Source organism: Phyllobates terribilis, unplaced genomic scaffold, assembly GCF_046119375.1.
Source record: "Phyllobates terribilis strain yellow unplaced genomic scaffold, ASM4611937v1 Scaffold_1__5_contigs__length_1240528914, whole genome shotgun sequence".
Classification (NCBI taxonomy): domain Eukaryota; kingdom Metazoa; phylum Chordata; class Amphibia; order Anura; family Dendrobatidae; genus Phyllobates; species Phyllobates terribilis.
The window spans coordinates 618,676,273-618,704,270 of NW_027362761.1; the positions used below are offsets into that span (position 1 = coordinate 618,676,273).

Below are 27,998 nucleotides of genomic sequence, written 5' to 3' on the forward strand. Positions count from 1 at the left end.
ATTGCGGTCAGGGTTTACCGCCACTGCGAGGCAGTCCACTGAGGCTGGTGTGGTGTGCGCAGCTAAAGATGGGATAACTCCCCACGGGAAGAGTATGGCCTCAGGGCAGGGAATGTGGATGATGGGAGTGATGGTGCATGGGCATCCCAGTACTATTAGTGCTGTATGCGGTGAGAAAGCAGGAACGACTCAGAGTCTTTGCAGTGCAGTTCAGGGTCTTTACTGATGATATTAAGGCAGACCCTCCCGGGAGTAATGGCTAGCATAAGGGGCCTGGTCAGTCTGCGAGCAAGCAGGAGTTGCCCTGGCCAGGTGGAGTTGTAGGCCTCCCCGTCTATCTGCACTCTTCCTGGCTACCTTGCTGTAAGCGAGTGGAAATAGCCCACGTCCCAGAGTATACCGTGTGGTGCTCACCCGTATGGCTGGTGACTTGGGGCCTTCTGATAGCCTCCGCTCCTCGATGGCGGTGCTGGTCCCTTCCTTGTGACTGAGCCTCCGGGCTTCTATGGCCAGAGGACCTGGAATCCCCTGCCGGCTGGTTTCTGCTGCTGGACTTAGAGGTTCCCACAGCCTCGGACTCCGTTGTCCGGTCGTAGTCTCTTCAGCCAGGACGAGCAATATCTGCTTCCAGTCCCTGGCACTCAGCTCCTGCTCCTACAGAGCTCCTAGCTGTTTCTTGACCCATGTCTGGAACTTCACTCCAGGCTCTGCCTCTCTAACCTAACCCTGCCCCAGACCCAGTTTATAAGGGCAGATTCCTCCCCTCCCAGGACTGGGCAGGAGGTGTTGCATGCTTAAGGGCTCCTGACCAGGAAACCTCCCACTTGCTCTCAGACGTAATATTTCTATTACTGTGGTAACCAGACCCCTGGGGTGCCACACATATAGTGAGGAGAAGCACAAAAATGCAGTTACACCAACAGGTCCAGGACACGTGGTATAGATACATGGGGGATGACCCTGGGCACATAGTATTGTCTGATATGTGAGAAATGGCCCTCGCTTCTTCAATATCTACATGCAGGTAGATGAACAGAATAAAGCTTATAGAGTAAAAGCAGGGTCACTTCTGGTAAACCTGTCCATGGTCTGTTGGAGGAGGGAGAAGCCCCACGCGTATCGCCACCGGTTGATGTGGCTTCTTCAGGGGTAAAAACGTTGAATGCCAATGTTTCACATGCACCCATAGACCTGCATGGGTGCGCATTCTCGGATGCCCTCGCAGCATGCTGCAATCCTTTTCTCATGCTGATTGATGATAATATATTTGCAGATCTGTGCTGCCCCATAGTATAACATTGGGCCGAGTGCTATCCGATAAAACATCACATAGCACCGGGCCGTGTTGTACGCTCATGTGAGCGAGCCCTCAGGCTAGGAATTGCTGTCGAAATTAACCCAGAAAGAAGCCCAACTTTGGGCTCCTTCAGACATCAGGTTCTCTGCAGATTAAACCCGTATTTATTATACTCTATGGGGATGTGAACATGTCAGAGCTTTTGCTTGGAAGGATTGGTCCACAGAAAATATTGGAGACATGCCCGGTTATGATCCGATCGTCATATCAAAATTGGCAATGCAAGTCTATGGGTCCATGAAAACTTGCACCACACTCCGATGACATCTGGGGGGCACTCCGATGACATCTGGGGGGCGCTCCGATTTTCTTGGACTGACACATGGAGAATGAAGGAAAAGTTTCTTCACCTTCTTCTAAGTATGAGAAAAACTGATGATACTGAGACCAAACTATGATCAGAGTCTGATCCGAATAATCAGTCCGTTATCCTTGTACGTGGAATAATCGGACGTCTGAATGATCCATGAACCTGCCGATATCACATAACTGTATGGTGATCACAAAACCCAGATTACCCTGCAGGACTGAACGTGCATCAGGGGTCACACAGGATGGATGAATAAAGACCCACCAAAAACTGCTCTGTGTGAACAAAAACCTAGACGCAACACCGGCACTATCTGTAGCATAGAGCTGTCTGCCTGTACGCTTGGCTTATTTCTTGGGTGGGATTGTGTAGAACTCGTCGGTCAAGTTCTGGTATATTTCCTGCATTTCCACTCGCTGATGAGAAACGTCGTCATTTTCTTTCTTCCCGCAGGTCTGAAAGAAAAAAAAGAAGTGTGTTCTCAAAAATTGTCACCATATAATGATGTAACGAGGCCATTTATTTAAGAAGACATATTGGGACCGATTCATCAAGACTTGCGCAGTAGACGCTCATGGTCTGCCAGCCTTGCTGGAGCTCCCGGCGCCGGAGCATGCGTCCTAATGAATTCGGCACATGTCCTCTATGGCGTGTGCCTCTGTGCGCTGCGTCAGTAATGATACGCCGGTCAGGGTCTGGAGTAGCGCTTCTGGCAAATAAAACGCCGGCATGTTTGTTGAATCTGATGGGCGATCGTAGCCATGCCCCATCCATCCAGCTTCCTCCATTTCAGTAGAGATAATTTAAACTCGTGTGAAAACGCCAAATGCTGCAACATTTTTGCCACTTTTCAAAGCTTTTACACTAATTTTCTGGCATAAAAGCTTTCAGAAATTGGCCCCTATGTGTGCACATGGGGTAGATCACCATCCACATCACTATCTACACACGTACACTCATTACAGTCCAGAACCACACAGGATGTAGATACCGACATGGACAATGTCTCCATTAATGTGACACAAGCCAGAAGAGGACGAGTCAGATTCTCTCAGTAGTGCAGCCTCAGGCTCTGAACCTGAAACTTCTCAGCCCATAAGATGCGAACAGAAAACCTTACAGAAGTGAGAGCTGTGAAGTGAGGGACACAAGCTGCTGCACTCAGTGATGGAGGGAAGAAGCTGCTGCACTCAGTGATGGAGGGAAGAAGCTGCTGCACTCAGTGATGGAGGGAAGAAGCTGCTGCACTCAGTGATGGAGGGAAGAAGCTGCTGCACTCAGTGATGAAAGGAGGATGGAAGCTGCTGCACTCAGTGATGGAGGGAAGAAGCTGCTGCACTCAGTGATGGAGGGAAGAAGCTGCTGCACTCAGTGATGGAGGGAAGAAGCTGCTGCACTCAGTGATGGAGGGAAGAAGCTGCTCCACTCAGTCATGATGGGAAGAAGCTGCTGCACTCAGTGATGAAAGGAGGATGGAAGCAGCTGCACTCAGTGATGGAGGGAAGAAGCTGCTGCACTCAGTGATGGAGGGAAGAAGCTGCTGCACTCAGTGATGGAAGCAGGATGGAAGCTGCTGCACTCAGTAATGGAGGAAAGAAGCTGCTGCACTCAGTGATGGAAGGAAGAAGCTGCTGCACTCAGTGATGAAAGGAGGATGCAAGCAGCTGCACTCAGTGATGGAGGGAAGAAGCTGCTGCACTCAGTGATGGAGGGAAGAAGCTGCTGCGATCAGTGATGGAGGGAAGAAGCTGCTGCGATCAGTGATGGAGGGAAGAAGCTGCTGCGATCAGTGATGGAGGGAAGAAGCTGCTGCGCTCAGTGATGGAGGGAAGAAGCTGCTGCGATCAGTGATGGAGGAAAGAAGCTGCTGCACTCAGTGAAGGAGGAAAGAAGCTGCTGCGATCAGTGATGGAGGGAAGAAGCTGCTGCGATCAGTGATGGAGGGAAGAAGCTGCTGCGATCAGTGATGGAGGGAAGAAGCTGCTGCGATCAGTGATGGAGGGAAGAAGCTGCTGCGCTCAGTGATGGAGGGAAGAAGCTGCTGCGATCAGTGATGGAGGAAAGAAGCTGCTGCACTCAGTGAAGGAGGAAAGAAGCTGCTGCACTCAGTGATGGAGGAAAGAAGCTGCTGCGATCAGTGATGGAGGAAAAAAGCTGCTGCACTCAGTGATGGAGGGAAGAAGCTGCTGCACTCAGTGATGGAGGAAAGAAGCTGCTGCGATCAGTGATGGAGGAAAAAAGCTGCTGCACTCAGTGATGGAGGAAAGAAGCTGCTGCGATCAGTGATGGAGGGAAGAAGCTGCTGCGATCAGTGATGGAGGGAAGAAGCTGCTGCGATCAGTGATGGAGGGAAGAAGCTGCTGCGATCAGTGATGGAGGGAAGAAGCTGCTGCACTCAGTGATGGAGGAAAGAGGCTGCTGCACTCAGTGATGGAGGAAAGAAGCTGCTGCACTCAGTGATGGAGGAAAGAAGCTGCTGCACTTAGTGATGGAGGAAAGAAGCTGCTGCACTCAGTGATGGAAGGAAGAAGCTGCTGTATTCAGTGATGGAAGGAAGAAGCTGCTGCACTCAGTGATGAAAGGAGGATGGAAGCAGCTGCACTCAGTGATGGAGGGAAGAAGCTGCTGCGATCAGTGATGGAGGGAAGAAGCTGCTGCGATCAGTGATGGAGGGAAGAAGCTGCTGCGATCAGTGATGGAGGAAAGAAGCTGCTGCACTCAGTGAAGGAGGAAAGAAGCTGCTGCACTCAGTGATGGAGGAAAGAAGCTGCTGCGATCAGTGATGGAGGAAAAAAGCTGCTGCACTCAGTGATGGAGGGAAGAAGCTGCTGCACTCAGTGATGGAGGAAAGAAGCTGCTGCGATCAGTGATGGAGGAAAAAAGCTGCTGCACTCAGTGATGGAGGAAAGAAGCTGCTGCGATCAGTGATGGAGGGAAGAAGCTGCTGCGATCAGTGATGGAGGGAAGAAGCTGCTGCGATCAGTGATGGAGGGAAGAAGCTGCTGCGATCAGTGATGGAGGGAAGAAGCTGCTGCACTCAGTGATGGAGGAAAGAGGCTGCTGCACTCAGTGATGGAGGAAAGAAGCTGCTGCACTCAGTGATGGAGGAAAGAAGCTGCTGCACTTAGTGATGGAGGAAAGAAGCTGCTGCACTCAGTGATGGAAGGAAGAAGCTGCTGTATTCAGTGATGGAAGGAAGAAGCTGCTGCACTCAGTGATGAAAGGAGGATGGAAGCAGCTGCACTCAGTGATGGAGGAAAGAAGCTGCTGCACTCAGTGATGGAGGGAAGAAGCTGCTGCACTCAGTGATGGAGGGAAGAAGCTGCTGCATTCAGTGATGGAGGAAAGAAGCTGCTGCACTTAGTGATGGAGGAAAGAAGCTGCTGCGATCAGTGATGGAGGGAAGAAGCTGCTGCGCTCAGTGATGGAGGGAAGAAGCTGCTGCATTCAGTGATGGAGGAAAGAAGCTGCTGCACTTAGTGATGGAGGAAAGAAGCTGCTGCACTCAGTGATGGAGGGAAGAAGCTGCTGCACTCAGTGATGGAAGGAAGAAGCTGCTGCACTCAGTGATGAAAGGAGGATGGAAGCAGCTGCACTCAGTGATGGAGGGAAGAAGCTGCTGCACTCAGTGATGGAGGAAAGAAGCTGCTGCACTCAGTGATGGAGGAAAGAAGCTGCTGCACTCAGTGATGGAGGAAAGAAGCTGCTGCACTCAGTGATGGAGGGAAGAAGCTGCTGCACTCAGTGATGAAAGGAGGATGGAAGCTGCTGCACTCAGTGATGGAGGGAAGAAGCTGCTGCACTCAGTGATGGAGGGAAGAAGCTGCTGCACTCAGTGATGGAGGGAAGAAGCTGCTGCACTCAGTGATGGAGGGAAGAAACTGCTGCACTTAGTAATGAAAGCAGGATGGAAGCTGCTGCACTCAGTGATGGAGGGAAGAAGCTGCTGCACTCAGTGATGGAGGGAAGAAGCTGCTGCACTCAGTGATGGAGGGAAGAAGCTGCTGCACTCAGTGATGGAGGGAAGAAGCTGCTGCACTCAGTGATGGAAGAAAGAAGCTGCTGCACTCAGTGATGGAGGGAAGAAGCTGCTGCACTCAGTGATGGAGGGAAGAAGCTGCTGCACTCAGTGATGGAGGGAAGAAGCTGCTGCACTCAGTGATGGAGGGAAGAAGCTGCTGCACTCAGTGATGGAGGGAAGAAGCTGCTGCACTCAGTGATGGAGGGAAGAAGCTGCTGCACTCAGTGATGGAGGGAAGAAGCTGCTGCACTCAGTGATGGAGGGAAGAAGCTGCTGCACTCAGTGATGGAGGGAAGAAGCTGCTGCACTCAGTGATGGAGGGAAGAAGCTGCTGCACTCAGTGATGGAGGAAAGAAGCTGCTGCGATCAGTGATGGAGGAAAGAAGCTGCTGCACTCAGTGATGGAGGGAAGAAGCTGCTGCACTCAGTGATGGAAGGAAGAAGCTGCTGTGATCAGTGATGGAGGGAAGAAGCTGCTGCACTCAGTGATGGAGGGAAGAAGCTGCTGCACTCAGTGATGGAGGGAAGAAGCTGCTGCACTCAGTGATGGAGGGAAGAAGCTGCTGCACTCAGTGATGGAGGGAAGAAGCTGCTGCGATCAGTGATGGAAGAAAGAAGCTGCTGCACTCAGTGATGGAGGAAAGAAGCTGCTGCACTCAGTGATGGAGGGAAGAAGATGCTGCGATCAGTGATGGAAGAAAGAAGCTGCTGCACTCAGTGATGGAGGGAAGAAGCTGCTGCGATCAGTGATGGAGGGAAGAAGCTGCTGCACTCAGTGATGGAGGGAAGAAGCTGCTGCACTCAGTGATGGAAGAAAGAAGCTGCTGCACTCAGTGATGGAGGGAAGAAGCTGCTGCGATCAGTGATGGAGGGAAGAAGCTGCTGCACTCAGTGATGGAGGGAAGAAGCTGCTGCACTCAGTGATGGAAGAAAGAAGCTGCTGCACTCAGTGATGGAGGGAAGAAGCTGCTGCGATCAGTGATGGAGGGAAGAAGCTGCTGCGATCAGTGATGGAAGAAAGAAGCTGCTGCACTCAGTGATGGAGGGAAGAAGCTGCTGCACTCAGTGATGGAGGGAAGAAGCTGCTGCGATCAGTGATGGAGGGAAGAAGCTGCTGCACTCAGTGATGGAGGGAAGAAGCTGCTGCACTCAGTGATGGAAGAAAGAAGCTGCTGCACTCAGTGATGGAGGGAAGAAGCTGCTGCGATCAGTGATGGAGGGAAGAAGATGCTGCGATCAGTGATGGAAGGAAGAAGCTGCTGCACTCAGTGATGGAAGGAAGAAGCTGCTGCACTCAGTGATGGAGGAAAGAAGCTGCTGCACTCAGTGATGGAAGGAAGAAGCTGCTGCACTCAGTGATGGAAGGAAGAAGTTGCTGCACTCAGTGATGGAGGAAAGAAGCTGCTGCAATCAGTGATGGAGGAAAGAAGCTGCTGCACTCAGTGATGGAAGGAAGAAGCTGCTGCACTCAGTGATGGAGGAAAGAAGCTGCTGCACTCAGTGATGGAAGAAAGAAGCTGCTGCACTCAGTGATGGAAGGAAGAAGCTGCTGCACTCAGTGATGGAGGAAAGAAGCTGCTGCACTCAGTGATGGAGGGAAGAAGCTGCTGCACTCAGTGATGGAGGGAAGAAGCTGCTGCACTCAGTGATGGAGGGAAGAAGCTGCTGCGCTCAGTGATGGAGGGAAGAAGCTGCTGCACTCAGTGATGGAAGGAAGAAGCTGCTGCAATCAGTGATGGAAGGAAGAAGCTGCTGCACTCAGTGATGAAAGGAGGATGGAAGCAGCTGCACTCAGTGATGGAGGGAAGAAGCTGCTGCACTCAGTGATGGAGGGAAGAAGCTGCTGCGATCAGTGATGGAGGGAAGAAGCTGCTGCGATCATTGATGGAGGGAAGAAGCTGCTGCGATCAGTGATGGAGGGAAGAAGCTGCTGCGATCAGTGATGGAGGGAAGAAGCTGATGCACTCAGTGATGGAGGGAAGAAGCTGCTGCACTCAGTGAAGGAGGAAAGAAGCTGCTGCGCTCAGTGATGGATGAAAGAAGCTGCTGCACTCAGTGATGGAGGAAAGAAGCTGCTGCACTCAGTGATGGAGGAAAGAAGCTGCTGTGCTGAGTGATGGAGGAAAAAAGCTGCTGCGATCAGTGATGGAGGGAAGAAGCAGCTGCACTCAGTGATGGAGGGAAGAAGCTGATGCACTCAGTGATGGAGGGAAGATGCTGCTGCACTCAGTGATGGAGGGAAGAAGCTGCTGCTCTCAGTGATGGAGGGAAGAAGCTGCTGCACTCAGTGATGGAGGGAAGAAGCTGCTGCACTCAGTGATGGAGGGAAGAAGCTGCTGCGATCAGTGATGGAGGGAAGAAGCTGCTGCGCTCAGTGATGGAGGGAAGAAGCTGCTGCACTCAGTGATGAAAGGAGGATGGAAGCAGCTGCACTCAGTGATGGAGGGAAGAAGCTGCTGCACTCAGTGATGGAGGAAAGAAGCTGCTGCGATCAGTGATGGAGGGAAGAAGCTGCTGCACTCAGTGATGAAAGGAGGATGGAAGCAGCTGCACTCAGTGATGGAGGGAAGAAGCTGCTGCACTCAGTGATGGAGGAAAGAAGCTGCTGCGCTCAGTGATGGAGGAAAGAAGCTGCTGCACTCAGTGATGGAGGAAAGAAGCTGCTGCGCTGAGCGATGGAGGAAAAAAGCTGCTGCACTCAGTGATGGAGGGAAGAAGCTGCTGCACTCAGTGATGGAGGAAAGAAGCTGCTGCGATCAGTGATGGAGGGAAGAAGCTGCTGCGCTCAGTGATGGAGGGAAGAAGCTGCTGCACTCAGTGATGGAGGGAAGAAGCTGCTGCGCTCAGTGATGGAGGGAAGAAGCTGCTGCATTCAGTGATGGAGGAAAGAAGCTGCTGCACTTAGTGATGGAGGAAAGAAGCTGCTGCGATCAGTGATGGAGGGAAGAAGCTGCTGCGCTCAGTGATGGAGGGAAGAAGCTGCTGCATTCAGTGATGGAGGAAAGAAGCTGCTGCACTTAGTGATGGAGGAAAGAAGCTGCTGCACTCAGTGATGGAGGGAAGAAGCTGCTGCACTCAGTGATGGAGGGAAGAAGCTGCTGCACTCAGTGATGGAAGGAAGAAGCTGCTGCACTCAGTGATGAAAGGAGGATGGAAGCAGCTGCACTCAGTGATGGAGGGAAGAAGCTGCTGCACTCAGTGATGGAAGCAGGATGGAAGCTGCTGCACTCAGAAATGGAGGAAAGAAGCTGCTGCACTCAGTGATGGATGGAAGAAGCTGCTGCACTCAGTGATGGAAGAAAGAAGCTGCTGCACTCAGTGATGGAAGGAAGAAGCTGCTGCACTCAGTGATGAAAGGAGGATGGAAGCAGCTGCACTCAGTGATGGAGGGAAGAAGCTGCTGCACTCAGTGATGGAGGGAAGAAGCTGCTGCGATCAGTGATGGAGGGAAGAAGCTGCTGCGATCAGTGATGGAGGGAAGAAGCTGCTGCGATCAGTGATGGAGGGAAGAAGCTGCTGCACTCAGTGAAGGAGGAAAGAAGCTGCTGCACTCAGTGATAGAGGAAAGAAGCTGCTGCACTCAGTGATGGAGGAAAGAAGCTGCTGCACTCAGTGATGGAGGAAAGAAGCTGCTGCGATCAGTGATGGAGGAAAAAAGCTGCTGCACTCAGTGATGGAGGGAAGAAGCTGCTGCACTCAGTGATGGAGGAAAGAAGCTGCTGCGATCAGTGATGGAGGAAAAAAGCTGCTGCACTCAGTGATGGAGGGAAGAAGCTGCTGCACTCAGTGATGGAGGAAAGAGGCTGCTGCACTCAGTGATGGAGGAAAGAAGCTGCTGCACTCAGTGATGGAGGAAAGAAGCTACTGCACTCAGTGATGGACGAAAGAAGCTGCTGCACTTAGTGATGGAGGAAAGAAGCTGCTGCACTCAGTGATGGAAGGAAGAAGCTGCTGCATTCAGTGATGGAAGGAAGAAGCTGCTGCACTCAGTGATGAAAGGAGGATGGAAGCAGCTGCACTCAGTGATGGAGGAAAGAAGCTGCTGCACTCAGTGATGGAGGGAAGAAGCTGCTGCGCTCAGTGATGGAGGGAAGAAGCTGCTGCATTCAGTGATGGAGGAAAGAAGCTGCTGCACTTAGTGATGGAGGAAAGAAGCTGCTGCGATCAGTGATGGAGGGAAGAAGCTGCTGCGCTCAGTGATGGAGGGAAGAAGCTGCTGCATTCAGTGATGGAGGAAAGAAGCTGCTGCACTTAGTGATGGAGGAAAGAAGCTGCTGCACTCAGTGATGGAGGGAAGAAGCTGCTGCACTCAGTGATGGAAGGAAGAAGCTGCTGCACTCAGTGATGAAAGGAGGATGGAAGCAGCTGCACTCAGTGATGGAGGGAAGAAGCTGCTGCACTCAGTGATGGAGGAAAGAAGCTGCTGCACTCAGTGATGGAGGAAAGAAGCTGCTGCACTCAGTGATGGAGGAAAGAAGCTGCTGCACTCAGTGATGGAGGGAAGAAGCTGCTGCACTCAATGATGAAAGGAGGATGGAAGCTGCTGCACTCAGTGATGGAGGGAAGAAGCTGCTGCACTCAGTGATGGAGGGAAGAAGCTGCTGCACTCAGTGATGGAGGGAAGAAACTGCTGCACTTAGTAATGAAAGCAGGATGGAAGCTGCTGCACTCAGTGATGGAGGGAAGAAGCTGCTGCACTCAGTGATGGAGGGAAGAAGCTGCTGCACTCAGTGATGGAGGGAAGAAGCTGCTGCACTCAGTGATGGAGGGAAGAAGCTGCTGCACTCAGTGATGGAAGAAAGAAGCTGCTGCACTCAGTGATGGAGGGAAGAAGCTGCTGCACTCAGTGATGGAGGGAAGAAGCTGCTGCACTCAGTGATGGAGGGAAGAAGCTGCTGCACTCAGTGATGGAGGGAAGAAGCTGCTGCACTCAGTGATGGAAGAAAGAAGCTGCTGCACTCAGTGATGGAGGGAAGAAGCTGCTGCACTCAGTGATGGAGGGAAGAAGCTGCTGCACTCAGTGATGGAGGGAAGAAGCTGCTGCACTCAGTGATGGAGGGAAGAAGCTGCTGCACTCAGTGATGGAGGGAAGAAGCTGCTGCACTCAGTGATAGAGGGAAGAAGCTGCTGCACTCAGTGATGGAGGGAAGAAGCTGCTGCACTCAGTGATGGAGGGAAGAAGCTGCTGCACTCAGTGATGGAGGGAAGAAGCTGCTGCACTCAGTGATGGAAGGAAGAAGCTGCTGCGATCAGTGATGGAGGGAAGAAGCTGCTGCGATCAGGGATGGAAGAAAGAAGCTGCTGCACTCAGTGATGGAGGAAAGAAGCTGCTGCACTCAGTGATGGAGGGAAGAAGATGCTGCGATCAGTGATGGAAGAAAGAAGCTGCTGCACTCAGTGATGGAGGGAAGAAGCTGCTGCGATCAGTGATGGAGGGAAGAAGCTGCTGCACTCAGTGATGGAGGGAAGAAGCTGCTGCGATCAGTGATGGAGGGAAGAAGCTGCTGCACTCAGTGATGGAGGGAAGAAGCTGCTGCACTCAGTGATGGAAGAAAGTAGCTGCTGCACTCAGTGATGGAGGGAAGAAGCTGCTGCGATCAGTGATGGAAGAAAGAAGCTGCTGCACTCAGTGATGGAGGGAAGAACCTGCTGCACTCAGTGATGGAGGGAAGAAGCTGCTGCGATCAGTGATGGAGGGAAGAAGCTGCTGCACTCAGTGATGGAGGGAAGAAGCTGCTGCACTCAGTGATGGAAGAAAGTAGCTGCTGCACTCAGTGATGGAGGGAAGAAGCTGCTGCGATCAGTGATGGAAGAAAGAAGCTGCTGCACTCAGTGATGGAGGGAAGAAGCTGCTGCACTCAGTGATGGAGGGAAGAAGCTGCTGCGATCAGTGATGGAGGGAAGAAGCTGCTGCACTCAGTGATGGAGGGAAGAAGCTGCTGCACTCAGTGATGGAAGAAAGAAGCTGCTGCACTCAGTGATGGAGGGAAGAAGCTGCTGCGATCAGTGATGGAGGGAAGAAGATGCTGCGATCAGTGATGGAGGGAAGAAGATGCTGCACTCAGTGATGGAAGGAAGAAGCTGCTGCACTCAGTGATGGAGGAAAGAAGCTGCTGCACTCAGTGATGGAAGGAAGAAGCTGCTGCACTCAGTGATGGAAGGAAGAAGCTGCTGCACTCAGTGATGGAGGAAAGAAGCTGCTGCAATCAGTGATGGAGGAAAGAAGCTGCTGCACTCAGTGATGGAAGGAAGAAGCTGCTGCACTCAGTGATGGAGGAAAGAAGCTGCTGCACTCAGTGATGGAAGAAAGAAGCTGCTGCACTCAGTGATGGAAGGAAGAAGCTGCTGCACTCAGTGATGGAGGAAAGAAGCTGCTGCACTCAGTGATGGAGGGAAGAAGCTGCTGCACTCAGTGATGGAGGGAAGAAGCTGCTGCGCTCAGTGATGGAGGGAAGAAGCTGCTGCACTCAGTGATGGAAGGAAGAAGCTGCTGCAATCAGTGATGGAAGGAAGAAGCTGCTGCACTCAGTGATGAAAGGAGGATGGAAGCAGCTGCACTCAGTGATGGAGGGAAGAAGCTGCTGCGATCAGTGATGGAGGGAAGAAGCTGCTGCGATCAGTGATGGAGGGAAAAAGCTGCTGCGATCAGTGATGGAGGGAAGAAGCTGCTGCGATCAGTGATGGAGGGAAGAAGCTGCTGCGATCAGTGATGGAGGGAAGAAGCAGCTGCACTCAGTGATGGAGGGAAGAAGCTGCTGCACTCAGTGATGGATGGAAGAAGCTGCTGCGATCAGTGATGGAGGGAAGAAGCTGCTGCGATCAGTGATGGAGGGAAGAAGCTGCTGCACTCCGTGATGGAGGGAAGAAGCTACTGCACTCAGTGATGGAGGAAAGAAGCTGATGCGATCAGTGATGGAGGGAAGAAGCTGCTCCGCTCAGTGATGGAGGGAAGAAGCTGCTGCACTCAGTGATGAAAGGAGGATGGAAGCAGCTGCACTCAGTGACGGAGGGAAGAAGCTGCTGCACTCAGTGATGGAGGGAAGAAGCTGCTGCACTCAGTGATGGAGGAAAGAAGCTGCTGCGATCAGTGATGGAGGGAAGAAGCTGCTGTGCTCAGTGATGTAGGGAAGAAGCTGCTGCACTCAGTTATGGAGGAAAGAAGCTGCTGCACTCAGTGATGGAGGAAAGAAGCTACTGCACTCAGTGATGAAAGGAGGATGGAAGCATCTGCACTCAGTGATGGAGGGAAGAAGCTGCTGCACTCAGTGATGGAGGAAAGAAGCTGCTGCACTCAGTGATGGAGGAAAGAAGCTGCTGCACTCAGTGATGGAGGGAAGAAGCTGCTGCACTCAGTGATGGAGGGAAGAAGCTGCTGCACTCAGTGATGAAAGGAGGATGGAAGCTGCTGCACTCAGTGATGGAGGGAAGAAGCTGCTGCACTCAGTGATGGAGGAAAGAAGCTGCTGCACTCAGTGATGAAGGGAAGAAACTGCTGCACTTAACAATGAAAGCAGGATGGAGGCTGCTGCACTCAGTGATGGAGGAAAGAAACTGCTGCACTCAGTGTTGGAGGGAAGAAGCTGCTGCACTCAGTGATGAAAGGAGGATGGAAGCTGCTGCACTCAGTGATGGAGGGAAGAAGCTGCTGCACTCAGTGATGGAGGAAAGAAGCTGCTGCACTCAGTGATGGAGGGAAGAAACTGCTGCACTTAGTAATGAAAGCAGGATGGAAGCTGCTGCACTCAGTGATGGAGGGAAGAAGCTGCTGCACTCAGTGATGGAGGGAAGAAGCTGCTGCACTCAGTGATGGAGGGAAGACGCTGCTGCACTCAGTGATGGAGGGAAGACGCTGCTGCACTCAGTGATGGAGGGAAGAAGCTGCTGCACTCAGTGATGGAAGAAAGAAGCTGCTGCACTCAGTGATGGAGGAAAGAAGCTGCTGCACTCAGTGATGGAGGGAAGAAACTGCTGCACTCAGTGATGGAGGAAAGAAGCTGCTGCGATCAGTGATGGAGGAAAAAAGATGCTGCACTCAGTGATGGAGGAAAGAAGCTGCTGCACTCAGTGATGGAGGAAAGAAGCTGCTGCGATCAGTGATGGAGGGAGAAGCTGCTGCGATCAGTGATGGAGGGAAGAAGCTGCTGCGATCAGTGATGGAGGGAAGAAGCTGCTGCGATCAGTGATGGAGGGAAGAAGCTGCTGCACTCAGTGATGGAGGAAAGAGGCTGCTGCACTCAGTGATGGAGGGAAGAAGCTGCTGCACTCAGTGATGGAGGAAAGAAGCTGCTGCACTCAGTGATGGAGGAAAGAAGGTACTGCACTCAGTGATGGAAGAAAGAAGCTGCTGCACTCAGTGATGGCAGGAAGAAGCTGCTGCACTCAGTGATGGAAGGAAGAAGCTGCTGCACTCAGTGATGAAAGGAGGATGGAAGCAGCTGCACTCAGTGATGGAGGGAAGAAGCTGCTGCACTCAGTGATGGAGGAAAGAAGCTGCTGCACTCAGTGATGGAGGAAAGAAGCTGCTGCACTCAGTGATGGAGGGAAGAAGCTGCTGCACTCAGTGATGTAGGAAAGAAGCTGCTGCGATCAGTGATGGAGGAAAAAAGCTGCTGCACTCAGTGATGGAGGAAAGAAGCTGCTGCGATCAGTGATGGAGGGAAGAAGCTGCTGCGATCAGTGATGGATGGAAGAAGCTGCTGCGATCAGTGATGGAGGGAAGAAGCTGCTGCGATCAGTGATGGAGGGAAGAAGCTGCTGCGATCAGTGATGGATGGAAGAAGCTGCTGCGATCAGTGATGGAGGGAAGAAGCTGCTGCGATCAGTGATGGAGGGAAGAAGCTGCTGCACTCAGTGATGGAGGGAAGAAGCTACTGCACTCAGTGATGGAGGAAAGAAGCTGATGCGATCAGTGATGGAGGGAAGAAGCTGCTCCGCTCAGTGATGGAGGGAAGAAGCTGCTGCACTCAGTGATGAAAGGAGGATGGAAGCAGCTGCACTCAGTGACGGAGGGAAGAAGCTGCTGCACTCAGTGATGGAGGGAAGAAGCTGCTGCACTCAGTGATGGAGGAAAGAAGCTGCTGCGATCAGTGATGGAGGGAAGAAGCTGCTGTGCTCAGTGATGTAGGGAAGAAGCTGCTGCACTCAGTGATGGAGGAAAGAAGCTACTGCACTCAGTGATGAAAGGAGGATGGAAGCATCTGCACTCAGTGATGGAGGGAAGAAGCTGCTGCACTCAGTGATGGAGGAAAGAAGCTGCTGCACTCAGTGATGGAGGAAAGAAGCTGCTGCACTCAGTGATGGAGGGAAGAAGCTGCTGCACTCAGTGATGGAGGGAAGAAGCTGCTGCACTCAGTGATGAAAGGAGGATGGAAGCTGCTGCACTCAGTGATGGAGGGAAGAAGCTGCTGCACTCAGTGATGGAGGAAAGAAGCTGCTGCACTCAGTGATGAAGGGAAGAAACTGCTGCACTTAACAATGAAAGCAGGATGGAGGCTGCTGCACTCAGTGATGGAGGAAAGAAACTGCTGCACTCAGTGTTGGAGGGAAGAAGCTGCTGCACTCAGTGATGAAAGGAGGATGGAAGCTGCTGCACTCAGTGATGGAGGGAAGAAGCTGCTGCACTCAGTGATGGAGGAAAGAAGCTGCTGCACTCAGTGATGGAGGGAAGAAGCTGCTGCACTCAGTGATGGAGGGAAGAAACTGCTGCACTTAGTAATGAAAGCAGGATGGAAGCTGCTGCACTCAGTGATGGAGGGAAGAAGCTGCTGCACTCAGTGACGGAGGGAAGAAGCTGCTGCACTCAGTGATGGAGGGAAGACGCTGCCGCACTCAGTGATGGAGGGAAGAAGCTGCTGCACTCAGTGATGGAAGAAAGAAGCTGCTGCACTCAGTGATGGAGGAAAGAAGCTGCTGCACTCAGTGATGGAGGGAAGAAACTGCTGCACTCAGTGATGGAGGAAAGAAGCTGCTGCGATCAGTGATGGAGGAAAAAAGATGCTGCACTCAGTGATGGAGGAAAGAAGCTGCTGCACTCAGTGATGGAGGAAAGAAGCTGCTGCGATCAGTGATGGAGGGAGAAGCTGCTGCGATCAGTGATGGAGGGAAGAAGCTGCTGCGATCAGTGATGGAGGGAAGAAGCTGCTGCGATCAGTGATGGAGGGAAGAAGCTGCTGCACTCAGTGATGGAGGAAAGAGGCTGCTGCACTCAGTGATGGAGGGAAGAAGCTGCTGCACTCAGTGATGGAGGAAAGAAGCTGCTGCACTCAGTGATGGAGGAAAGAAGGTACTGCACTCAGTGATGGAAGAAAGAAGCTGCTGCACTCAGTGATGGCAGGAAGAAGCTGCTGCACTCAGTGATGGAAGGAAGAAGCTGCTGCACTCAGTGATGAAAGGAGGATGGAAGCAGCTGCACTCAGTGATGGAGGGAAGAAGCTGCTGCACTCAGTGATGGAGGAAAGAAGCTGCTGCACTCAGTGATGGAGGAAAGAAGCTGCTGCACTCAGTGATGGAGGGAAGAAGCTGCTGCACTCAGTGATGGAAGGAAGAAGCTGCTGCACTCAGTGATGGAGGAAAGAAGCTGCTGCAATCAGTGATGGAGGAAAGAAGCTGCTGCACTCAGTGATGGAAGGAAGAAGATGCTGCACTCAGTGATGGAGGAAAGAAGCTGCTGCACTCAGTGATGGGAGAAAGAAGCTGCTGCACTCAGTGATGGAAGGAAGAAGCTGCTGCACTCAGTGATGGAGGAAAGAAGCTGCTGCACTCAGTGATGGAGGGAAGAAGCTGCTGCACTCAGTGATGGAGGGAAGAAGCTGCTGCACTCAGTGATGGAGGGAAGAAGCTGCTGCACTCAGTGATGGAGGGAAGAAGCTGCTGCGCTCAGTGATGGAGGGAAGAAGCTGCTGCACTCAGTGATGGAAGGAAGAAGCTGCTGCACCCAGTGATGGAGGAAAAAAGCTGCTGCACTCAGTGATGGAGGGAAGAAGCTGCTGCACTCAGTGATGGAGGAAAGAAGCTGCTGCGATCAGTGATGGAGGGAAGAAGCTGCTGCACTCAGTGATGGAGGGAAGAAGCTGCTGCACTCAGTAATGGAGGAAAGAAGCTGCTGTGCTGAGTGATGGAGGAAAAAAGCTGCTGCGATCAGTGATGGAGGGAAGAAGCAGCTGCACTCAGTGATGGAGGGAAGAAGCTGCTGCACTCAGTGATGGAGGGAAGAAGCTGCTGCACTCAGTGATGGAGGGAAGAAGATGCTGCTCTCAGTGATGGAGGGAAGAAGCTGCTGCACTCAGTGATGGAGGGAAGAAGCTGCTGCACTCAGTGATGGAGGAAAGAAGCTGCTGCACTCAGTGATGGATGAAAGAAGCTGCTGCACTCAGTGATGGAGGAAAGAAGCTGCTGCACTCAGTGATGGAAGAAAGAAGCTGCTGCGCTGAGTGATGGAGGAAAAAATCTGCTGCACTCAGTGATGGAGGAAAGAAGCTGCTGCGATCAGTGATGGAGGGAAGAAGCTGCTGCACTCAGTGATGGTGGGAAGAAGCTGCTGCGCTCAGTGATGGAGGGAAGAAGCTGCTGCACTCAGTGATGGAGGAAAAAATCTGCTGCGATCAGTGATGGAGGGAAGAAGCAGCTGCACTCAGTGATGGAGGGAAAAAGCTGCTGCACTCAGTGATGGAGGGAAGAAGCTGCTGCACTCAGTGATGGAGGGAAGAAGCTGCTGCGCTCAGTGATGGAGGGAAGAAGCTGCTGCACTCAGTGATGGAGGAAAGAAGCTGCTGCGATCAGTGATGGAGGGAAGAAGCTGCTGCACTCAGTGATGGAGGGAAGAAGCTGCTGCACTCAGTGATGGAGGGAAGAAGCTGCTGCACTCAGTGATGGAGGGAAGAAGCTGCTGCACTCAGTGATGGAGGGAAGAAGCTGCTGCTCTCAGTGATGGAGGGAAGAAGCTGCTGCACTCAGTGATGGAGCGAAGAAGCTGCTGCACTCAGTGATGGAGGAAAGAAGCTGCTGCACTCAGTGATGGAGGAAAGAAGCTGCTGCGCTGAGTGATGGAGGAAAAAAGCTGCTGCACTCAGTGATGGAGGGAAGAAGCTGCTGTGCTCAGTGATGGAGGAAAGAAGCTGGTGCACTCAGTGATGGAGGAAAGAAGCTGCTGTGATCAGTGATGGAGGAAAAAAGCTGCTGCACTCAGTGATGGAGGGAAGAAGCTGCTGCACTCAGTGATGGAGGAAAGAAGCTGCTGCGATCAGTGATGGAGGGAAGAAGCTGCTGCGATCAGTGATGGAGGGAAGAAGCTGCTGCGATCAGTGATGGAGGGAAGAAGCTGCTGCGATCAGTGATGGAGGGAAGAAGCTGCTGCGATCAGTGATGGAGGGAAGAAGCTGCTGCACTCAGTGATGGAGGAAAGAGGCTGCTGCACTCAGTGATGGAGGAAAGAAGCTGCTGCACTCAGTGATGGAGGAAAGAAGCTACTGCACTCAGTGATGGAAGAAAGAAGCTGCTGCACTCAGTGATGGAAGGAAGAAGCTGCTGCACTCAGTGATGGAAGGAAGAAGCTGCTGCACTCAGTGATGAAAGGAGGATGGAATCAGCTGCACTCAGTGATGGAGGGAAGAAGCTGCTGCACTCAGTGATGGAGGAAAGAAGCTGCTGCGATCAGTGATGGAGGGAAGAAGCTGCTGCGCTCAGTGATGGAGGGAAGAAGCTGCTGCACTCAGTGATGAAAGGAGGATGGAAGCAGCTGCACTCAGTGACGGAGGGAAGAAGCTGCTGCACTCAGTAATGGAGGGAAGAATCTGCTGCACTCAGTGATGGAGGAAAGAAGCTGCTGCGATCAGTGATGGAGGGAAGAAGCTGCTGCGCTCAGTGATGGAGGGAAGAAGCTGCTGCTCTCAGTGATGGAGGGAAGAAGCTGCTGCTCTCAGTGATGGAGGGAAGAAGCTGCTGCACTCAGTGATGGAGCGAAGAAGCTGCTGCACTCAGTGATGGAGGGAAGAAGCTGCTGCACTCAGTGATGGAGCGAAGAAGCTGCTGCACTCAGTGATGGAGGAAAGAAGCTGCTGCACTCAGTGATGGATGAAAGAAGCTGCTGCACTCAGTGATGGAGGAAAGAAGCTGCTGCACTCAGTGATGGAGGAAAGAAGCTGCTGCGCTGAGTGATGGAGGAAAAAAGCTGCTGCACTCAGTGATGGAGGGAAGAAGCTGCTGTGCTCAGTGATGGAGGAAAGAAGCTGCTGCACTCAGTGATGGAGGAAAGAAGCTGCTGCGATCAGTGATGGAGGGAAGAAGCTGCTGCACTCAGTGATGGAGGGAAGAAGCTGCTGCACTCAGTGATGGAGGGAAGAAGCTGCTGCACTCAGTGATGGAGGGAAGAAGCTGCTGCACTCAGTGATGGAGGAAAGAGGCTGCTGCACTCAGTGATGGAGGGAAGAAGCTGCTGCACTCAGTGATGGAGGAAAGAAGCTGCTGCACTCAGTGATGGAGGAAAGAAGGTACTGCACTCAGTGATGGAAGAAAGAAGCTGCTGCACTCAGTGATGGCAGGAAGAAGCTGCTGCACTCAGTGATGGAAGGAAGAAGCTGCTGCACTCAGTGATGAAAGGAGGATGGAAGCAGCTGCACTCAGTGATGGAGGGAAGAAGCTGCTGCACTCAGTGATGGAGGAAAGAAGCTGCTGCACTCAGTGATGGAGGAAAGAAGCTGCTGCACTCAGTGATGGAGGGAAGAAGCTGCTGCACTCAGTGATGGAAGGAAGAAGCTGCTGCACTCAGTGATGGAGGAAAGAAGCTGCTGCAATCAGTGATGGAGGAAAGAAGCTGCTGCACTCAGTGATGGAAGGAAGAAGATGCTGCACTCAGTGATGGAGGAAAGAAGCTGCTGCACTCAGTGATGGGAGAAAGAAGCTGCTGCACTCAGTGATGGAAGGAAGAAGCTGCTGCACTCAGTGATGGAGGAAAGAAGCTGCTGCACTCAGTGATGGAGGGAAGAAGCTGCTGCACTCAGTGATGGAGGGAAGAAGCTGCTGCACTCAGTGATGGAGGGAAGAAGCTGCTGCACTCAGTGATGGAAGGAAGAAGCTGCTGCACTCAGTGATGGAGGAAAAAAGCTGCTGCACTCAGTGATGGAGGGAAGAAGCTGCTGCACTCAGTGATGGAGGAAAGAAGCTGCTGCGATCAGTGATGGAGGGAAGAAGCTGCTGCACTCAGTGATGGAGGGAAGAAGCTGCTGCACTCAGTAATGGAGGAAAGAAGCTGCTGTGCTGAGTGATGGAGGAAAAAAGCTGCTGCGATCAGTGATGGAGGGAAGAAGCAGCTGCACTCAGTGATGGAGGGAAGAAGCTGCTGCACTCAGTGATGGAGGGAAGAAGCTGCTGCACTCAGTGATGGAGGGAAGAAGATGCTGCTCTCAGTGATGGAGGGAAGAAGCTGCTGCACTCAGTGATGGAGGGAAGAAGCTGCTGCACTCAGTGATGGAGGAAAGAAGCTGCTGCACTCAGTGATGGATGAAAGAAGCTGCTGCACTCAGTGATGGAGGAAAGAAGCTGCTGCACTCAGTGATGGAAGAAAGAAGCTGCTGCGCTGAGTGATGGAGGAAAAAAGCTGCTGCACTCAGTGATGGAGGGAAGAAGCTGCTGCACTGAGTGATGGAGGAAAGAAGCTGCTGCGATCAGTGATGGAGGGAAGAAGCTGCTGCACTCAGTGATGGTGGGAAGAAGCTGCTGCGCTCAGTGATGGAGGGAAGAAGCTGCTGCACTCAGTGATGGAGGAAAAAATCTGCTGCGATCAGTGATGGAGGGAAGAAGCAGCTGCACTCAGTGATGGAGGGAAAAAGCTGCTGCACTCAGTGATGGAGGGAAGAAGCTGCTGCACTCAGTGATGGAGGGAAGAAGCTGCTGCGCTCAGTGATGGAGGGAAGAAGCTGCTGCGATCAGTGATGGAGGGAAGAAGCTGCTGCACTCAGTGATGGAGGGAAGAAGCTGCTGCACTCAGTGATGGAGGGAAGAAGCTGCTGCACTCAGTGATGGAGGGAAGAAGCTGCTGCACTCAGTGATGGAGGGAAGAAGCTGCTGCTCTCAGTGATGGAGGGAAGAAGCTGCTGCACTCAGTGATGGAGCGAAGAAGCTGCTGCACTCAGTGATGGAGGAAAGAAGCTGCTGCACTCAGTGATGGATGAAAGAAGCTGCTGCACTCAGTGATGGAGGAAAGAAGCTGCTGCACTCAGTGATGGAGGAAAGAAGCTGCTGCGCTGAGTGATGGAGGAAAAAAGCTGCTGCACTCAGTGATGGAGGGAAGAAGCTGCTGTGCTCAGTGATGGAGGAAAGAAGCTGGTGCACTCAGTGATGGAGGAAAGAAGCTGCTGTGATCAGTGATGGAGGAAAAAAGCTGCTGCACTCAGTGATGGAGGGAAGAAGCTGCTGCACTCAGTGATGGAGGAAAGAAGCTGCTGCGATCAGTGATGGAGGGAAGAAGCTGCTGCGATCAGTGATGGAGGGAAGAAGCTGCTGCGATCAGTGATGGAGGGAAGAAGCTGCTGCGATCAGTGATGGAGGGAAGAAGCTGCTGCGATCAGTGATGGAGGGAAGAAGCTGCTGCACTCAGTGATGGAGGAAAGAGGCTGCTGCACTCAGTGATGGAGGAAAGAAGCTGCTGCACTCAGTGATGGAGGAAAGAAGCTACTGCACTCAGTGATGGAAGAAAGAAGCTGCTGCACTCAGTGATGGAAGGAAGAAGCTGCTGCACTCAGTGATGGAAGGAAGAAGCTGCTGCACTCAGTGATGAAAGGAGGATGGAATCAGCTGCACTCAGTGATGGAGGGAAGAAGCTGCTGCACTCAGTGATGGAGGAAAGAAGCTGCTGCGATCAGTGATGGAGGGAAGAAGCTGCTGCGCTCAGTGATGGAGGGAAGAAGCTGCTGCACTCAGTGATGAAAGGAGGATGGAAGCAGCTGCACTCAGTGATGGAGGGAAGAAGCTGCTGCACTCAGTGATGGAGGGAAGAATCTGCTGCACTCAGTGATGGAGGAAAGAAGCTGCTGCGATCAGTGATGGAGGGAAGAAGCTGCTGCGCTCAGTGATGGAGGGAAGAAGCTGCTGCATTCAGTGATGGAGGAAAGAAGCTGCTGCACTTAGTGATGGAGGAAAGAAGCTGCTGCACTCAGTGATGGAGGGAAGAAGCTGCTGCACTCAGTGATGGAAGGAAGAAGCTGCTGCACTCAGTGATGAAAGGAGGATGGAAGCAGCTGCACTCAGTGATGGAGGGAAGAAGCTGCTGCACTCAGTGATGGAGGAAAGAAGCTGCTGCACTCAGTGATGGAGGGAAGGAAGCTGCTGCGCTCAGTGATGGAGGGAAGAAGCTGCTGCACTCAGTGATGGAGGATGGAAGCTGCTGCACTCAGTGATGGAGGGAAGAAGCTGCTGCACTCAGTGATGGAGGAAAGAAGCTGCTGCACTCAGTGATGGAAGGAAGAAGCTGCTGCACTCAGTGATGAAAGGAGGATGGAAGCAGCTGCACTCAGTGATGGAGGGAAGAAGCTGCTGCACTCAGTGATGGAGGAAAGAAGCTGCTGCACTCAGTGATGGAGGAAAGAAGCTGCTGCACTCAGTGATGGAGGGAAGAAGCTGCTGCACTCAGTGATGGAGGGAAGAAGCTGCTGCACTCAGTGATGAAAGGAGGATGGAAGCTGCTGCACTCAGTGATGGAGGGAAGAAGCTGCTGCACTCAGTGATGGAGGAAAGAAGCTGCTGCACTTAGCAATGAAAGCAGGATGGAGGCTGCTGCACTCAGTGATGGAGGAAAGAAACTGCTGCACTCAGTGTTGGAGGGAAGAAGCTGCTGCACTCAGTGTTGGAGGGAAGAAGCTGCTGCACTCAGTGATGAAAGGAGGATGGAAGCTGCTGCACTCAGTGATGAAGGGAAGAAGCTGCTGCACTCAGTGATGTAGGAAAGAAGCTGCTGCACTCAGTGATGGAGGGAAGAAACTGCTGCACTTAGTAATGAAAGCAGGATGGAAGCTGCTGCACTCAGTGATGGAGGGAAGAAGCTGCTGCACTCAGTGATGGAGGGAAGAAGCTGCTGCACTCAGTGATGGAGGGAAGAAGCTGCTGCACTCAGTGATGGAAGAAAGAAGCTGCTGCACTCAGTGATGGAGGAAACAAGCTGCTGCACTCAGTGATGGAGGGAAGAAACTGCTGCACTCAGTGATGGAGGAAAGAAGCTGCTGCGATCAGTGATGGAGGAAAAAAGATGCTGCACTCAGTGATGGAGGAAAGAAGCTGCTGCACTCAGTGATGGAGGAAAGAAGCTGCTGCGATCAGTGATGGAGGGAAGAAGCTGCTGCGATCAGTGATGGAGGGAAGAAGCTGCTGCGATCAGTGATGGAGGGAAGAAGCTGCTGCGATCAGTGATGGAGGGAAGAAGCTGCTGCACTCAGTGATGGAGGAAAGAGGCTGCTGCACTCAGTGATGGAGGAAAGAAGCTGCTGCAATCAGTGATGGAGGAAAGAAGCTGCTGCACTCAGTGATGGAAGGAAGAAGATGCTGCACTCAGTGATGGAGGAAAGAAGCTGCTGCACTCAGTGATGGGAGAAAGAAGCTGCTGCACTCAGTGATGGAAGGAAGAAGCTGCTGCACTCAGTGATGGAGGAAAGAAGCTGCTGCACTCAGTGATGGAGGGAAGAAGCTGCTGCACTCAGTGATGGAGGGAAGAAGCTGCTGCGCTCAGTGATGGAGGGAAGAAGCTGCTGCACTCAGTGATGGAGGGAAGAAGCTGCTGCGCTCAGTGATGGAGGGAAGAAGCTGCTGCACTCAGTGATGGAAGGAAGAAGCTGCTGCACTCAGTGATGGAGGAAAAAAGCTGCTGCACTCAGTGATGGAGGGAAGAAGCTGCTGCACTCAGTGATGGAGGAAAGAAGCTGCTGCGATCAGTGATGGAGGGAAGAAGCTGCTGCACTCAGTGATGGAGGGAAGAAGCTGCTGCACTCAGTAATGGAGGAAAGAAGCTGCTGTGCTGAGTGATGGAGGAAAAAAGCTGCTGCGATCAGTGATGGAGGGAAGAAGCAGCTGCACTCAGTGATGGAGGGAAGAAGCTGCTGCACTCAGTGATGGAGGGAAGAAGCTGCTGCACTCAGTGATGGAGGGAAGAAGATGCTGCTCTCAGTGATGGAGGGAAGAAGCTGCTGCACTCAGTGATGGAGGGAAGAAGCTGCTGCACTCAGTGATGGAGGAAAGAAGCTGCTGCACTCAGTGATGGAGGAAAGAAGCTGCTGCACTCAGTGATGGAAGAAAGAAGCTGCTGCGCTGAGTGATGGAGGAAAAAAGCTGCTGCACTCAGTGATGGAGGGAAGAAGCTGCTGCACTGAGTGATGGAGGAAAGAAGCTGCTGCGATCAGTGATGGAGGGAAGAAGCTGCTGCACTCAGTGATGGTGGGAAGAAGCTGCTGCGCTCAGTGATGGAGGGAAGAAGCTGCTGCACTCAGTGATGGAGGAAAAAATCTGCTGCGATCAGTGATGGAGGGAAGAAGCAGCTGCACTCAGTGATGGAGGGAAAAAGCTGCTGCACTCAGTGATGGAGGGAAGAAGCTGCTGCACTCAGTGATGGAGGGAAGAAGCTGCTGCGCTCAGTGATGGAGGGAAGAAGCTGCTGCACTCAGTGATGGAGGAAAGAAGCTGCTGCGATCAGTGATGGAGGGAAGAAGCTGCTGCACTCAGTGATGGAGGGAAGAAGCTGCTGCACTCAGTGATGGAGGGAAGAAGCTGCTGCACTCAGTGATGGAGGGAAGAAGCTGCTGCACTCAGTGATGGAGGGAAGAAGCTGCTGCTCTCAGTGATGGAGGGAAGAAGCTGCTGCACTCAGTGATGGAGCGAAGAAGCTGCTGCACTCAGTGATGGAGGAAAGAAGCTGCTGCACTCAGTGATGGATGAAAGAAGCTGCTGCACTCAGTGATGGAGGAAAGAAGCTGCTGCACTCAGTGATGGAGGAAAGAAGCTGCTGCGCTGAGTGATGGAGGAAAAAAGCTGCTGCACTCAGTGATGGAGGGAAGAAGCTGCTGTGCTCAGTGATGGAGGAAAGAAGCTGGTGCACTCAGTGATGGAGGAAAGAAGCTGCTGTGATCAGTGATGGAGGAAAAAAGCTGCTGCACTCAGTGATGGAGGGAAGAAGCTGCTGCACTCAGTGATGGAGGAAAGAAGCTGCTGAGATCAGTGATGGAGGGAAGAAGCTGCTGCGATCAGTGATGGAGGGAAGAAGCTGCTGCGATCAGTGATGGAGGGAAGAAGCTGCTGCGATCAGTGATGGAGGGAAGAAGCTGCTGCGATCAGTGATGGAGGGAAGAAGCTGCTGCACTCAGTGATGGAGGAAAGAGGCTGCTGCACTCAGTGATGGAGGAAAGAAGCTGCTGCACTCAGTGATGGAGGAAAGAAGCTACTGCACTCAGTGATGGAAGAAAGAAGCTGCTGCACTCAGTGATGGAAGGAAGAAGCTGCTGCACTCAGTGATGAAAGGAGGATGGAATCAGCTGCACTCAGTGATGGAGGGAAGAAGCTGCTGCACTCAGTGATGGAGGAAAGAAGCTGCTGCGATCAGTGATGGAGGGAAGAAGCTGCTGCGCTCAGTGATGGAGGGAAGAAGCTGCTGCACTCAGTGATGAAAGGAGGATGGAAGCAGCTGCACTCAGTGACGGAGGGAAGAAGCTGCTGCACTCAGTGATGGAGGGAAGAATCTGCTGCACTCAGTGATGGAGGAAAGAAGCTGCTGCGATCAGTGATGGAGGGAAGAAGCTGCTGCGCTCAGTGATGGAGGGAAGAAGCTGCTGCATTCAGTGATGGAGGAAAGAAGCTGCTGCACTTAGTGATGGAGGAAAGAAGCTGCTGCACTCAGTGATGGAGGGAAGAAGCTGCTGCACTCAGTGATGGAAGGAAGAAGCTGCTGCACTCAGTGATGAAAGGAGGATGGAAGCAGCTGCACTCAGTGATGGAGGGAAGAAGCTGCTGCACTCAGTGATGGAGGAAAGAAGCTGCTGCACTCAGTGATGGAGGGAAGAAGCTGCTGCGCTCAGTGATGGAGGGAAGAAGCTGCTGCACTCAGTGATGGAGGATGGAAGCTGCTGCACTCAGTGATGGAGGGAAGAAGCTGCTGCACTCAGTGATGGAGGAAAGAAGCTGCTGCACTCAGTGATGGAAGGAAGAAGCTGCTGCACTCAGTGATGAAAGGAGGATGGAAGCAGCTGCACTCAGTGATGGAGGGAAGAAGCTGCTGCACTCAGTGATGGAGGAAAGAAGCTGCTGCACTCAGTGATGGAGGAAAGAAGCTGCTGCACTCAGTGATGGAGGGCAGAAGCTGCTGCACTCAGTGATGGAGGGAAGAAGCTGCTGCACTCAGTGATGAAAGGAGGATGGAAGCTGCTGCACTCAGTGATGGAGGGAAGAAGCTGCTGCACTCAGTGATGGAGGAAAGAAGCTGCTGCACTTAGCAATGAAAGCAGGATGGAGGCTGCTGCACTCAGTGATGGAGGAAAGAAACTGCTGCACTCAGTGTTGGAGGGAAGAAGCTGCTGCACTCAGTGATGAAAGGAGGATGGAAGCTGCTGCACTCAGTGATGAAGGGAAGAAGCTGCTGCACTCAGTGATGTAGGAAAGAAGCTGCTGCACTCAGTGATGGAGGGAAGAAACTGCTGCACTTAGTAATAAAAGCAGGATGGAAGCTGCTGCACTCAGTGATGGAGGGAAGAAGCTGCTGCACTCAGTGATGGAGGGAAGAAGCTGCTGCACTCAGTGATGGAGGGAAGAAGCTGCTGCACTCAGTGATGGAAGAAAGAAGCTGCTGCACTCAGTGATGGAGGAAACAAGCTGCTGCACTCAGTGATGGAGGGAAGAAACTGCTGCACTCAGTGATGGAGGAAAGAAGCTGCTGCGATCAGTGATGGAGGAAAAAAGATGCTGCACTCAGTGATGGAGGAAAGAAGCTGCTGCACTCAGTGATGGAGGAAAGAAGCTGCTGCGATCAGTGATGGAGGGAAGAAGCTGCTGCGATCAGTGATGGAGGGAAGAAGCTGCTGCGATCAGTGATGGAGGGAAGAAGCTGCTGCGATCAGTGATGGAGGGAAGAAGCTGCTGCACTCAGTGATGGAAAAAAGAGGCTGCTGCACTCAGTGATGGAGGAAAGAAGCTGCCGCACTCAGTGATGGAAGAAAGAAGCTGCTGCACTCAGTGATGGCAGGAAGAAGCTGCTGCACTCAGTGATGGAAGGAAGAAGCTGCTGCACTCAGTGATGAAAGGAGGATGGAAGCAGCTGCACTCAGTGATGGAGGGAAGAAGCTGCTGCACTCAGTGAAGGAGGAAAGAAGCTGCTGCGATCAGTGATGGAGGGAAGAAGCTGCTGCGCTCAGTAATGAAAGGAGGATGGAAGCAGCTGCACTCAGTGATGGAGGGAAGAAGCTGCTGCACTCAGTGATGGAGGAAAGAAGCTGCTGCGCTCAGTGATGGAGGGAAGAAGCTGCTGCATTCAGTGATGGAGGAAAGAAGCTGCTGCACTCAGTGATGGAGGGAAGAAGCTGCTGCACTCAGTGACAGAAGGAAGAAGCTGCTGCACTCAGTGATGAAAGGAGGATGGAAGCAGCTGCACTCAGTGATGGAGGGAAGAAGCTGCTGCACTCAGTGATGGAGGAAAAAAGCTGCTGCACTCAGTGATGGAGGAAAGAAGCTGCTGCACTCAGTGATGGAGGGAAGAAGCTGCTGCACTCAGTGATGGAGGGAAGAAGCTGCTGCACTCAGTGATGGAGGAAAGAAGCTGCTGTGCTGAGTGATGGAGGAAAAAAGCTGCTGCACTCAGTGATGGAGGGAAGAAGCTGCTGCGCTCAGTGATGGAGGAAAGAAGCTGCTGCACTCAGTGATGGAGGAAAGAAGCTGCTGCACTCAGTGATGGAGGAAAGAAGCTGCTGCACTCAGTGATGGAGGAAAGAAGCTGCTGCGATCAGTGATGGAGGAAAAAAGCTGCTGCACTCAGTGATGGAGGAAAGAAGCTGCTGCGATCAGTGATGGAGGGAAGAAGCTGCTGCGATCAGTGATGGAGGGAAGAAGCTGCTGCGATCAGTGATGGAGGGAAGAAGCTGCTGCGATCAGTGATGGAGGGAAGAAGCTGTTGCGATCAGTGATGGAGGAAAGAAGCTGCTGCACTCAGTGATGGAGGAAAGAGGCTGCTGCACTCAGTGATGGAGGAAAGAAGCTGCTGCACTCAGTGATGGAGGAAAGAAGCTACTGCACTCAGTGATGGAAGAAAGAAGCTGCTGCACTCAGTGATGGAAGGAAGAAGCTGCTGCACTCAGTGA

The 27,998-nt window shown here is 52.6% G+C and overlaps 1 protein-coding gene across 1 annotated transcript in view; it reads right to left on the reverse strand.

The window, feature by feature from the left end:
- Nucleotides 1–316: 316 nt before the first annotated feature.
- The window catches only part of LOC141154020 (uncharacterized), a gene marked incomplete at its 5' end in the record, with an annotated part of 178,194 nt that continues 150,512 nt past the window's right edge, over nucleotides 317–27,998 (reverse strand). The window contains one exon of the mRNA XM_073639444.1: nucleotides 317–2,122. Within this exon, the coding sequence (XP_073495545.1) occupies nucleotides 2,015–2,122 (108 nt within the window). The remainder of the gene's footprint in view (nucleotides 2,123–27,998) is intronic.